This window comes from Sminthopsis crassicaudata, chromosome 1, assembly GCF_048593235.1.
Source record: "Sminthopsis crassicaudata isolate SCR6 chromosome 1, ASM4859323v1, whole genome shotgun sequence".
Classification (NCBI taxonomy): domain Eukaryota; kingdom Metazoa; phylum Chordata; class Mammalia; order Dasyuromorphia; family Dasyuridae; genus Sminthopsis; species Sminthopsis crassicaudata.
Window position 1 is genome coordinate 443,985,474 of NC_133617.1, and position 13,751 is coordinate 443,999,224.

Sequence of the window (13,751 nt, forward strand, 5' to 3'; positions counted from 1 at the left end):
CTCAGCAGTTGTTTTGATTTATATTCCTCTTATTTAATAATTCAGAACATTAATGGATATTAGTAATTTGTGATTCTTCTATGGAGAACTATCTTTGACCATTTATTAATTGATGCTATTTTGTTTTTGTTTCTTATCCATCATATACAACAAAGGTGACATTTTTAAAATAGTGAGACAGTATTTGTTCTTTGAGAAAAACTCAAGCCATGGAGATGCCATTTTGTGAATGTGTTTGGTAGTACATTGATTTTGGTTTCAAAAGCTATGTGCATCAAATATAATACCTCTCATATTTGCAAATTTCACATATTTTAAAGCAAGTTTCTTTGATAAGGCCTTATTTCTCAAATAAAAACACACACACACACACACACACACACACACACACACACACACACACACACACACACATATATATATATGAAGAGCCATTCCCTAATTGATAAATGATCAAAGTGCGAAGGTCTGGTCTAGCTCCTCTTGTCAGGATAAGCAAATGTCCTTGCCCCACGTTGGGCGCCAAATGTAGCGAGCTGTCGTCTCCAGAAGCTGCTGGATCGCTCTCTGGGAAGAGATCTGCTGTGTCTACTCAAATCTCTCCAACAGATTCTTCTTCCTGTAACGAACCGTTGTCTCCAGGCAGTTGCTGTTAACTCTTGTCCAAAGAAGTGACTTCCCTTCCTGCAGAGAGCCCCGTCAAGCCTGATGCAATTCAGAGTCTTTCTCTTGAATCCTGGCTCTGAATCTCCTCCAGCTCTTATCCTTCTCCAGGCCGATCTGCTCTCTGCGCCCAGTGCTGTCTCTTTTATCCTCCCAGAGAATGGGCGTGGGATAATGCAAGGGCTTCTGGGAAGAACCACCCCAGCCAATGAGCTTGTCCCCTCTATCAAGTCAACCTGAGTTCTCACCTTGTAACTATCCAGACAACCCGAGTTCTCACTTAGTAATCCTAACATCAAAGGATATGAACAGGCAGTTTTCAAACAAAGAAATTTAAAGTTCTATAATCATATGAAAAAGATAATCTCTTTTGATTAATCAGATGCAATTTAAAATAACTCTGAGATACAACTTTATATCTCATATTGGCTACTATAACAGAAAATGTTGGAGGAGAACTGGGACAATTGAAATACTAATACAATGTTAGGTAGAGTTGGGAATTGATTCATCTATTTTTGGAGAGCAATTTGAATTTATTCCCAAAGGACCATAAAACTGTGCATACCCTTTTACTCAGCAATATCACTGCTAGGGACCTATATGTACAAAAGTATATATAAAATAGCTTTTTTTAAAGGTGGCAAGAATTGGAAATTGAGGGGATTTCTGTTAATTAGAGAATGGCAAAACAAGTTGTGGTATTTAATTGTGATGGAATATTGCTGATGATGAGCAGGAAAAACCTGAAAAAACTTACATAAACTGATGCAAAATGAAACAAGCAGAACTAGGAGAAAATTATATACTGTAATAGCAATATTATACAGTGATCAGCTAACAGTGGTTTAACTATTCTCAATAATACAAGATCCAATACAATTCTGAAGGACTTGAGAAAATTGCTACCCATATCTAGAGGAAGTACTGATAGCATCTGAATGTAGATAGAAACATACTTTTTTTCCCCCCAACTTCATTCTTCTTGAATTTGGGGGTGGGTAAAGGAGGTAGGTACCTAATATGATGATATACTTTGCTTGACTACACCCATATAACCTATATCAAATTGCTTGCTTTCTCAATGAAGGGTAAAGAGAGGCTAGGAGAGAGAATTGAGAACTCAAAATTTTTTTTTAAAAAATGAATGTTAAAAATTGTTTTACATATATTTGGGAAGAATAAGATTTAAATATTTATAATTTTTTAAGCTTTCTTGAGGTGGAGCCAAGATGGCATAGTAAAAGGCAGGGATTTGCTTGAACTCTCCCCCAAACCCCTCCAACCTTTAATGACTAAACAAATTCTAGATCTAGACCATCAGAACCCACAAAAGATAGTGTGAAGCAATTTTCTAGCTGAAGACAAACTTAGAAGGTCAGCAGAAAAGGTTTGAGTGAAGTAGAGTTGAGAATGGAGCCCTTTGGGCTCAGGCCACATCACCACAGCCCTGGTCCACCAAACCAGATGCCTTGGGAGCTTCTGAATCAGCAGCAGCAATGGCTTCCAAAGCTCTCAGCCCACAGATGGAAAGGAGGTCAAACAAATGGTTAGGAGGAAATTGGAAAGGTCTCTTTGCTAACACTGAAGCAAGTCTTTTGTTTAACCCATTAAGTTACAGTCCCAGGACAAGGAGAAGCAGTAGAACTTACAGCCACAATGGAATGGAGACCTCAGAGTTCCAGGGCAGAAAAGAGTGATTGTGGTTGCTCACAGACCAAACACAGGTCAGGAGAGTAGTAAAAACACTTCTTCCTCGATCATAACATCTTGAAAGAATTGAAAAATGTACATATCCCTTGCAGGAGCTCTAAAAATAGCTATACAAAACACCTGAAGCTTGAGACATTGCACCCTTCACCTTGGAAACAGAGTCCTACTTTTAACAAAGTTAAAAGTCAAGAAATAGGCTGAGAAAAGAGCAAATAACGGATCATAGAAAACTGTCATTACAAGGAAGATCAAAATACACTCAGAAGAAGATAACAAAGTCAAAAATCCTATATCCAAAGTCTCTAAGAAAAATAATAATTGGTCTCAATCCATGGAAGAACTCAGAGGGGATTTGGAAAATCAAATAAAAGAGATAGAAAGAAAACTGGGAAGAGAAATGAGAGTGGCACAAAAGGAAATACAAAAAGACAATGAAGAGAAGAATGTTTTATAAAGCAAAATTAGCCAAATGGAAAAAGAAGTCCAAAAGCTCATTGGGGAAAATAATTCTTTAAAAATTAGAATTGAGCCAACAGAAACTAATTTTATGAAAAATCAAGAAACCAGACCAAAAAAAAAAAACAACAACAACAACAACAAAAAACAAAACATAGACAAAAAGCTGGGGAGTGAGGGTGGGCAAGAACAATGGGAAATAACTCATTGGAAAAACAACTGACCTGGAAAATATATCCAGGAGAGAGAATTTTTAAATTATTGGACTACTTGAAAACCATGATCAACAAAGTCTTTAAGATCACCTTTCAAAAATTATAAAGGAAAACTGTTCTAATATTCTAGAACCAGAGAGTAAAATAGAAATTGAAAGAATTCATTGATCACTTCTTGAAAGAAATACCATGATGAAAATTCCCAGGAATATGATAACCAAATTCCAGAACTCTCAGATAAAGGAGAATAGGGAGTCACAATCAAGATAACACAAGATTTAGCAGCTTCTACATTAAAGCATATGAGGGCTTGAAATATGATATTCAGAGAGTAAAGGAGCTTGGATCACCACCAAGAATCACTACCCCACAATACTGAATATAATCCTTCAGGGGGAAAAGTGAATAATATTCAGTGAAATAGAAGACTTTCAAGTGTTCATGATGAAAAGACCAGAGCTGAATAGAAAATTTGATTTTTTTAAATATAGGCTGCAGGAGAAGCATAAGGAGGTAATAAGGAAAGATATATCATAAAAAGGACTTAATAATGTTTGTTCATCTGTTTACATTCCTTTATGGAAGGCTGATACTTATAAACTCATAAGAACTTTTTTATTATTAGGGCAACTAGGAGGAGTTTATTTAGACAGAGCACAGGCATAAGTTTAATATCAAGGGATAATGTCTAAAAAAATTAAAATTAAAGGATGGGAGAGGAATATTCCTGGGGGTAAGGGAGAGGTGAAATGGCATAAATTATCTGCCATAAAAGAGGCAAGAAAAAGGTTTTACAGTAGAGGGAGGGGAAAGGGAGAGAGTGAACCTTACTCATCAGAATTGACTCAAAGAAAGAATAACATAAGCATTCAAATGGATATAGAAAGTCATCTTATCCTACAGAAAAATAAGAGGAGAAGGGGATATGAGAGAGTGAGGGTGATAGAAGGCAGAGTGTATTGAGGGAGGGGGTAATCAGAAGTAAAACACTTTTGAGGAGGGAAAGGGTAAAAAAAGGGAGAGAATAGTTGGCAGTAGAAATTGTGAACAGAATTTTGAAGTAAAGGCCTCATTTATTAAACATATAATTAAGTCAAATTTATAAAAACAAAACAAAAACAAACAAACAAAAAACAAGCTATTCCCCAATTGAGAAATGATCAAAAGATATGAACTATGCCCAAAGAGCATTTTACAAATAACCTTTAAATATAAATATCTGAATATCCTTTAACCTAATAATACCACTACTAGGCATACATTCTTTTTTAAATTAATTTTATAATTATAAATTTTTTTTGACAGTATATATGCATGAGTAATTATAACTTTATCCCTTGTATTCATTTTTCCATATTTTCCCCTCTCCCCCCCACTCCCTCCCCTAGATGACAGGCAATCCCATACATTTTACATGTATTACAGTATAACCTAGATACAATATATGTGTGTAAATCCAATTTTCTTGTTGCACGTTAACTATTGGATTCCGAAGGTATAAGTAGCCTGGGTAGATAGACAGTAGTGCTAACAGTTTACATTCAATTCCCAGTATTCCTTCTGTGGGTGTATTTGTTTCTGTCCATCATTGATCAGCTGGAAGTGAGTTGGATCTTCTTTATGTTGAAGATATCCACTTCCATCAGAATACATCTTCATACAGTATTGTTGAAGTGTATAGTGATCTTCTGGTTCTGCTCATTTCACTCAGCATCAGTTCATGCAAGTCTCTCCAAGCCTTTCTGAATTCATCCTGCTGGTCATTTCTTACAGAGCAATAATATTCCATAACCTTCATATACCATAATTTACCCAACCATTCTCCAATTGATGGGCATCCATTCATCTTCCAATTTCTAGCCACTACGAAAAGAGCTGCTACAAACATTTTGGCACACACAGGTCCCTTTCCCCTCTTTAGTATTTCTTTGTGATATAAGCCTCGTAGTAGCACTGCTGGAGCAAAGGGTATGCACAGTTTGATAACTTTTTTGGGCATAGTTCCAAATTGCTCTCCAGAATGGCCGGATTCTTTCACAACTCCACCAACGATGTATTAGTGTCCCAGTTTTCCCACATTCCCCCCAACATTCATCATTATTTGTTCCTGTCATCTTAGCCAATCTGACAGGTGTGTAGTGATATCTCAGAGTTGTCTTAATTTGCATTTCTCTGATCAGTAGTGATTTGGAACACATTTTCATATGAGTGGATATAGTTTCAATTTCATTATGTGAGAATTGTCTGTTCATATCCTTTGACCATTTATCAATTGGCGAATGTCTTGATTTCTTATAAATTAAAGTCAATTCTCTATATATTTTGGAAATGAGACCTTTATCAGAACCTTTAACTATAAAAATATTTTCCCAATTTGATACTTCCCTTCTAATCTTGTTTGCATTAGTATTGTTTGTACAGAAACTTTTTAGTTTGATGTAATCAAAATCTTCTATTTTGTGATCAATAATGATCTCTAATTCTTCTCTCGTCATAAATTCCTTCCTCCTCCACAGGTCTGAGAGATAGACTATCCTCTGTTCCTCTAATCTATTTATGATCTCATTTTTTGTAGGCATACATTCTGAAAGAGATTTTTTTTTAAAGGAAAAGGACCTCTATGTACAAAAATATTTATACCAGCTTTTTTCTGGGGGCAAAGAATTGGAAATTGAGGGGATGCACATCCATTGGGGGAAAATTAGATAAACTGTGGTATGTAATTATAATGGAATACCGTTGTGCTACATGAAATGTAGAATGCTGTCAGAAAAACCTGGAAAGACTTCTATGAGCTCATGCAAAGTGAAATATACTGTGAATAAAGTAATAGCAATATTTTAAGATGATCATCTTTGAATGTCTTTGCTATTCTTAGCAATATAATGACCAAGACTAATGTGAAGAACTTTTGATGAAAAATGCTATCCATATCTAGAGAAAGAACTGATTGTGTCTGACTATAGATAGAAGCATACTTATTTTTTCTTGAATTTTTTTCAGGGGGGAGGGAAATTCTGTGTTTTCTTTTGCAATATGACTTTTATGGAAATGCTTTGTATAACTTCACATGTACCTTCAATTGTAGGGGTAAGGAGAGAGGAAGGGAGGGAATCTTGAACTAAAAATTTTAAAACCAAATGTTTAAAATTGTTTTATATGTAATTGAGGAAAAAAAAATTTTTTTTTTTTTCCAAAAAAGAGAGTACTTAAACAAAAACCTTGGTAAGAAAGTAATTTTAATAGTTTAGAAATCTGGACTAGTTAGGACAGTGAATTGGCTTTAAGTGGTACAGGTCTGTACAAATTTATCAGCCTCAGTCTCTTCTCCAGAGTCATCGGAGTCCAATGGCAAAACATCCCTCAACATGAATGGAGATGGCCCCAGATACAATGGGAGACCTTGGCCTTTTTAATCTAAGGTCTTTCCCAGATCTCAGTATCAGAGATATGAAATACAAAGAGATGATAGCAAAATCAGGAAATGGATAAAATTTACAATCAAGGAAGTATATGTTAGAAGAAAGAAGAAAAAAAAAATGAAGGCTATGAACAAGACCTTAGAAAACATTTATCTGGAGAAGTATTAGAGAAACTTGCCAAGATCATGGAGTAGGAAGAAGAGCAACATAGATTCCTCTACAATTGCAACAAAAACTTCAGCATGCAGTTAACTAAGGTAGTGATCAGAAATTAAGAAAAAACCACAGTGGATCATTTTTTCATTACAAAATAAAAAATTCAAACCACAAAGCAGGAATTGTAGAACTAGTGTGTGCTGAGATTAGTTTCCCAAACCTCAAAAGAAGAAAGGGCTGATACTCTGACCCTATAATCAAGTTTGGAATCTCATATTCACTCCAGGGTACTGAGACTATACTTCTTTCTCAAGGGACTTTTAGCTTAGTCCCTAGGCAAAGAACAGGGCTGCCATGCTGTCCCTCAAACCTAGTCATTGTTAGACCCTGTAAGTTAGTAACCCAAGGGAGAGGGAGTCATGGAATTAGTTATCAGGATCAGAATAATGTCATGGCATTTTCTCTCCAAACTATGGAGAAGATCTTAGAAGATCTTCAGGAGTAGCACTCTTACCTCTGATCTCCAACAGCAGAACACCAGATAGGCCAGGACCTTTAGACATCAAAACAGGCCACCAGAAGTGTACTTAACTTGACCTTAATACAAAACCCCAAATAAGTAAGAAAAAGAAATAGAAAGATATTGTGATACTAGGGATAACCAAGACAGAAACTCAGAAAAGGTGTATAATTCCAGATACACCTATGAGTAAGCCCTTAAAGAAAAATATAATTAGGGTACAAAATAAACTAGAATTCCTAGAAAAAAATGAAGCAAAAGTTTAAAAAATAATTTTAAGATGAAAGATTTTAAATGAAAGAGAGCTAGGAGGGAAAAAAGAAATAGAAAAGTAATAAGAACTACAGAGAAAAGACGTGGAGAAAAAAAAAAAAGTAACTACTTAGCATAAGAAGTATAACAGTACTCTTACCAAGTATGAGACTCCCCCAAAATTAGAATGGACCATATAGAAGTTAATGACCCCCTAAGATTATAGAAAAAATATATAAGGTACATCATATATAAATAAGTGAATTCAGAAAAAGATCAAAAAGAGTTAATTTGGGAATTATTGGATTTATTGGAATTATTGAAGATCAGGAAGGAAAAGAAAACAAGGGCCTCAGTAACAAGATGTCACAATCAGAATGGAAAAATTGTTCAAGGGTGTGCCAATAAAACTGATAAAATGGATGAATATTTTAAAATGTATAATTTATATATAAATTTTAAAAACACAAAAGGAGGATTTAAATAATCCAATCTAGGAAAAAAACCCTCAAAATTATTAAATTTTGAAAGTGATATGATAGCTTAAATAATGCTATGGATTAATTAGAAATTAATGGAAATAATAAATTTAGCAAAATAACAGGACATAAAATAACTCTACATACTTCATTGCTTTTCTTTACTAACAAAACTCCAGAGGAAGCAGCAAGAAGAGAAATTTTATTTAAAGAATCAATACAATTTCTAAAATATTTGAGTGTCTATCTACTAACATAGAAACTTTATAAATAGAACAACAAAACCTCATTATATAAATGGAGACATAACTAATTGGAGGAATAGTACTTGTTCTTTGTTTGAACAAACCAGTGTAATAAAGAGGGTAATACCACCTAAATCACTGTACTTATATAGTACTATACAATTCAAACTTCCAAAAGGTCACTTGGTAGAATTTTTTAAGATAAGAAAGGAAAGGGAAAAAATTCATGTAGAGAAATAAAACGTTAGAAAGGAAATTAGTTAGGAAGGAAGAAGGCATAGTATAACCAGGTCTCAAACAATACTATAACCAATTATCATTAAAATAATTTGGCATTGTTTAACAATTTTTTATTTTGGATCTGTGTTTAGGTATACATATAACACATGGAAGCAAATCAGTCTAGCATCTTAGTATTCAATAAACCCGAAGGTTTTAGCTACAGCAATAAGGACTCATTATTATTTGACAAAACCTACTAGAAAAGCTGAACAGCAGCAGTCTGTCAGAAATTAGCTTTAGTTCTATACATCATATGCCATGTAGGAAGATAAGCTCTAAATTGTTATGTGTCCTAGATATAAAAAGGCACTTTTTAAATGAAAGAAATATATAAGGAATTGGATGTATGAACAATGCATGACCACACTAGGGAGAGAAACATAGAATTTAAAAAGGACAATTTTGACTCTTTAAGTCTTTTCCCCTCAAAAGAAACCCAATACTGTTAAAACTAGAAAAGAAACATTTTAAACTGGGAAGAAGTCATTGCTTCAACTTTCTCTATCAAAAGTTTCATTTCACACATACATACACAAAGTATATGTACCTGTATAGAATCTTTTTCATATTTAGAAACAAGAGTTATTTGTACAATACTTGTGTCCCTTGAGGGAGGGCTGCATGGAGGCCTATCTCAACTATTTTAAAGCGCCTACTTCCATCTATGTTAACATAAGGCAACTTTTAACTCCTGCTGCTAGTTCTGTCTCCCAATTGAGATGTGGAGCACCTCCAGTGCAAAGAACATCTTTGCCTTTGATGAGAAACTTTCCATCTCCCTTTGTCTCTTAAAGGGAAAGAAAAATGTTGGTGTAGCACAAAACTTCTTCCTCCTGCTTTGCAAATTGATCTTGATTTTCCAACCTTCTCTTTTTCTTTCTTTATATTCTTTGAAGAGATGAGGAGTTGAAAAGCAGGACTGACTATCTGATCATGTGCCTCCTCTCTCATATTGTACTTAGCTCCATCCAACCCAAACTCAGATTTCTTTCAATTGGGAATTGGGTCTCTCTTCTGAGTGACCATTTTCATACCTGACCATACCTTTCACATCAGATTGACTCTTGAATAGCCTAAACTTCAAAGGAAGAGAAGTTACTGAGCAAGGGTAGAATCTTAAAAGTGGTAGTGGGGAGCAAACAATAACTCCTGTAGATCATCATCTTAAATTCCTTTCTCCACCCAACCCCCCCACTATTTGATTATTTGTTCTCATCCTTTTCAACCCTCCCACCCCAAATTTTCAACCTAACTCCATCAAACCTTTTCATTATTCAATTTGGAAGGCCTATTCCCACTTCTTTCATCTACTAGCTCTTAGTCAAATCAGGGTTCCCACTAATGGCACTGATTCTATGGCCACTCTTTCCAGTACTGCCTTTATTTATTTACCTTCATTTGTGCCCCTCTGTTTACAAGTTGAGATGGGGCAGTTGTAATACTCCTTGCTTCTCATTGCTACTTCCAGATTTTCTCCCTGGCTCCATCACTCAGTAACCTCTTTTACTTTGAAATTTATGCTGTTCACATTTACTACCCAATCAAAATCCTGATAACTATTGTTTACAGACCCCAGGTCTCTCTCCTTCCTTCCTCAATGAGCTTGTTACATGGCTCTCATTTTTCTCTTCTTTCCAACTGCTAACCTTATAATAGGAAACCTCACTGACTCACTGACAAATACACTAATCACTCAGTTCCTCAGTCTTCTTTCTTTCTTTGACTTATTTCTCCACCCCACCTTAGGCAGCCTTTGGTTTGACCAGGATATACTGTGAATTAAATTATGGGAAGAGATGAAGAGAAATACTTTTCCTTCTAGGACTAAGAGGACATATAACTTATCTGAACTTACTTTTAAAAGATTATTTTAGTAAATATAATTTCTAATGGTTGCAAAACCGTCAACATTTGAAGATTCAAAAATGTTTCTTGTGTTCCAATATTATGCTTCTAATTCTGGGAGGATAAAATAATTAATTGGATTATACTCTAAGTTATTTCTTTCTAAAATAAATAATATCTTTTTCCCCAGGTGGACTTAGTCACAGGTTTAGCAATAGAAGAAGCCTGTTATGCTCAGGTAATTTTTAAAGTTAAATTATATTTCAATAAATTTTTTAAAAATAATATTTAATAATAATAGGGTGTAAGCTTCCAGAAGGAAGAAATTTTATTTTTTCCTGTTTTAATTTTATTAAGTAATTAGTATAGTTCTTGGTCATAATTATTTTTATTACTGTTTGTTGATTTAATATAAATAATACCAGCAAGAGAATAAAATAGAGATAGGTTAATTCTTTAGTTTTCCATTGAATTCCTTTACCCTCCCCAATTTTTTTTTTTACTAAAATGTTAATTATGAAAACTTCTTAAATGTCTAGATTTGTGTTGTGTATATTTATATCAATAATCTGGCAATTTGGTCTAATGTAGATTTTAAAATACACCAGAGTGTCAAACTCAAGGCAAAAAGAACCTGGAGCCTATATTCCCTGTGCTGGTACTAATCAAATAAAATGTATTTGGGAAATGTTTAATTAACAAAGTAAATAAAACATGGATAATGTTAATTTGTGGTTTTCTAAATTAAGATGCAGCTGTCAGAGATCTTTTTGTATTGAGTTTGACACCACTGTCTTATATCAAGATTAAATTAGAATATTGTTCCTTGAGCAGAATTCAGTTTTCTGATTAGTTATCTAGCTATTTAATATTAAACTTCCTAATTGTTAAATATTTCAGTTGAATGAACTGTAGTTTTCAGTCCTTTTCCAATTTATTTTTTAAAAGTACATTTATTTTAGCAGTGAAAAATAGATACAATGTATATAAATCATATGAATTTTTATCATTTTTCTTCATAAAATTTAAATTCATTTTAGGTCATTCTATATTTACTTAAAAAAAGCAAAATATATTTTTATATTGTTCTGAAAATGTAGCTTCCACCTGCTTAATGATTACTTATTGTTTCCTAAATAAAGCAATTTAGAAATAGACATTTTCATATATCAAAGGAGGAAAAGCCATCAAACTAAACTTGAAGAGGAAATAACTTAGAGAATTTTGAAAATAATTATGATATTTTTTCTTTTGCTTTTCTTCTCATATAATTTATGTAATCTAAAACTTGTTTTAAAACCTTCATAGAATTTATATATTTTCCCACTGATCTGTCATTCTAGCACTTACCCATTGTTTTGTTGTTCTTAGACTATTCCAACTAAAGACAGACTTGAAGGTCTTCTGGCTTTTAAAGAAAAAAGGCCCCCTCGTTACAAAGGAGAATAAAAAGACATAGAAGCTTTGTCATTCAAATATGATCTCTCTACTTCTGGAAGTATTTTCCTGGTATATCTATCTTGAGGCAAATAAATGGACTTATAACCACTAAATGAAAAACAAGCTGTTCATAGACTGCATTTGGAATGTGCCCATAAGTATATACACTGTTATGTTCATTTGAATTTATGAAGATAGCTATATATACTAACTCAAAGCCAGATTTTTTTAATTTCATGTGTTATTAGATATCCCATTCCTAATTTTTAAAATGTAATGATTCCTATAGAACAAACCTAAAATACATTAAATATGTGTCATATTGCATTGAAAAAAAAAAGGTGAACTTCTATACACCAAAAATATGAGACATACCAAATAAGGTTTATGTAGATTTCATATACATGTATTAATATACATATAATTCAGAAGAAATTAAAAGATAATTTGTAAGTTGTAAAATATAAATAAAGTTCATGAAATGAAGCTATATCTGCTTAAAATTATCAATGTCTCATTTTTTGATTAAATCATTCCATGTCAGCTTTTCAGAGAAATAAATTGAAACAGATCAAGTAAATATAGAAAAACAGAAGAAAAAATTAGCAGTAGTTGCAGGCTGGATGATCAAAGCAATATGCTACAGTGGACAAAGTCCAAGATGATTTGGAATCCAAGAACTTGGTTTCAAATTGTACCTTCTTAATACTTATATGACTTTAGTCAAGCCAGTTAAGCTCTCTGCTTCACTTTTCTCATCTAAATGGTGTCTGAGGTACTTTTCCTCTCTAGATCTATGATGGTATGCTGAATAATATTAAACTAACATGTCAAACACTAAAGGCCAAAAGGCAAAGTTTCTAAAAGTTCAAAGTTTTTAAAGTTTCTAGAAACATAGAAGTAGCATACTTCCCCCCCTCCCACAATACACAGATACACATGCATGCACATTTTTCATTGATATATTTTGGTTTCACATCACCTTCGTTTCCCAGAAAACCATCCCTTATAACAAAGCATACAAGGGAGATTGGAAGAGGAAGAAAATTGGAAGAGGGAATTGCATGAGGAAGCAAAGTTAAAAAGTTTGGTAAAAATAGCATAACCAGTCTCACAATCTATGCAATGTTACCCATCCATAGCACCCTCCACCGTCAATAGTCTCTTCAAAGAAGATGCTGTTCCTCTTCTTTCCTTCACAGTCATTATTATTATTGTTGTTGTTATTATTATACAGCATGCAGTTTTGTTGTTTCTTGTTTCCATTTATATTGTTCTAGTCATTGTGTATGTTTTCCTGGCTACTTAATCAACCTTCCATCAGTTTATGTCTTCTTATGCTTCACTATATTCTTCATATTCAGTTATAGCACAATAAAATTTTTCTTGTTATTCAGTTGTTTCAGTTGAATTTGACTTTTCAACGACCTCATTTGGGATTTTCTTAGCAAAAATAATGGAGTAATTTTCCATTTCCTTCTCCAGCTCATTTTTCAGATGAAGAAACTAAGGCAAACAGGGTTAAGTGATTTACTCAGTGTCACACAGCTAGTAAGTGTCTGAGCCAGATTTGAACTAAGGAAGCTTACTCTTCTTGACCCAGTACTATATTCACTGCACCATCAAGCTAGTACATCAAGTACCAGTACTTGCTACTATAAGAAATGGAACTGGTTTTATATGTAAAAGAAAAAAAAAAAGTGTCTCCTTCTACTACAGAATTTACTTTGTATATTTTGTTTGTTAAAACAGACGAGACTATTCCTTTTCAGATTCCTACCCACTCCTCATATATTCTCACTTCCAAAAAGCAGATAAACTAGTAAAGAGCATCATTTTCTAATCCCTATTGAAACCATACCTTTGTTGCTACCAAAAGTGTATATATAAGTGGAGAAAGGGGATATTATGTCTATACCACCCTGTCACTGGCTAGGACAAACTGAAAAGAAGAAAAGTATGGACAGATGATTTTGTAGTATACATGAAAGGAATAAGGAAATAACATATATAAAATACTCAAGGAAAATGGGCATTTAAAAATTTGAAGTAGTGAAATAATT

At 33.5% G+C, this 13,751-nt stretch overlaps 1 protein-coding gene across 7 annotated transcripts in view; it reads left to right on the plus strand.

The window, feature by feature from the left end:
- Positions 1-13,751, plus strand: part of AUH (AU RNA binding methylglutaconyl-CoA hydratase) — a 222,321-nt gene that overhangs the window by 189,438 nt on the left and 19,132 nt on the right. For 5 of the 7 annotated variants that reach the window (XR_012484554.1, XM_074280673.1, XM_074280674.1 and 2 more), the window contains 2 exons: positions 10,439-10,486; positions 11,620-13,080. The exons of 1 other annotated variant lie outside the window; for it this stretch is intronic. Coding sequence is in view for 4 of the 6 variants with exons in the window: in XM_074280673.1 (XP_074136774.1) it covers positions 10,439-10,486; positions 11,620-11,697 (126 nt within the window). In the remaining 2 variants the exon portion in view is untranslated. Of the gene's footprint in view, positions 1-10,438; positions 10,487-11,619; positions 13,081-13,751 lie in introns of those variants that run through there. One more of the 7 variants, XR_012484553.1, reaches the window with a different exon arrangement.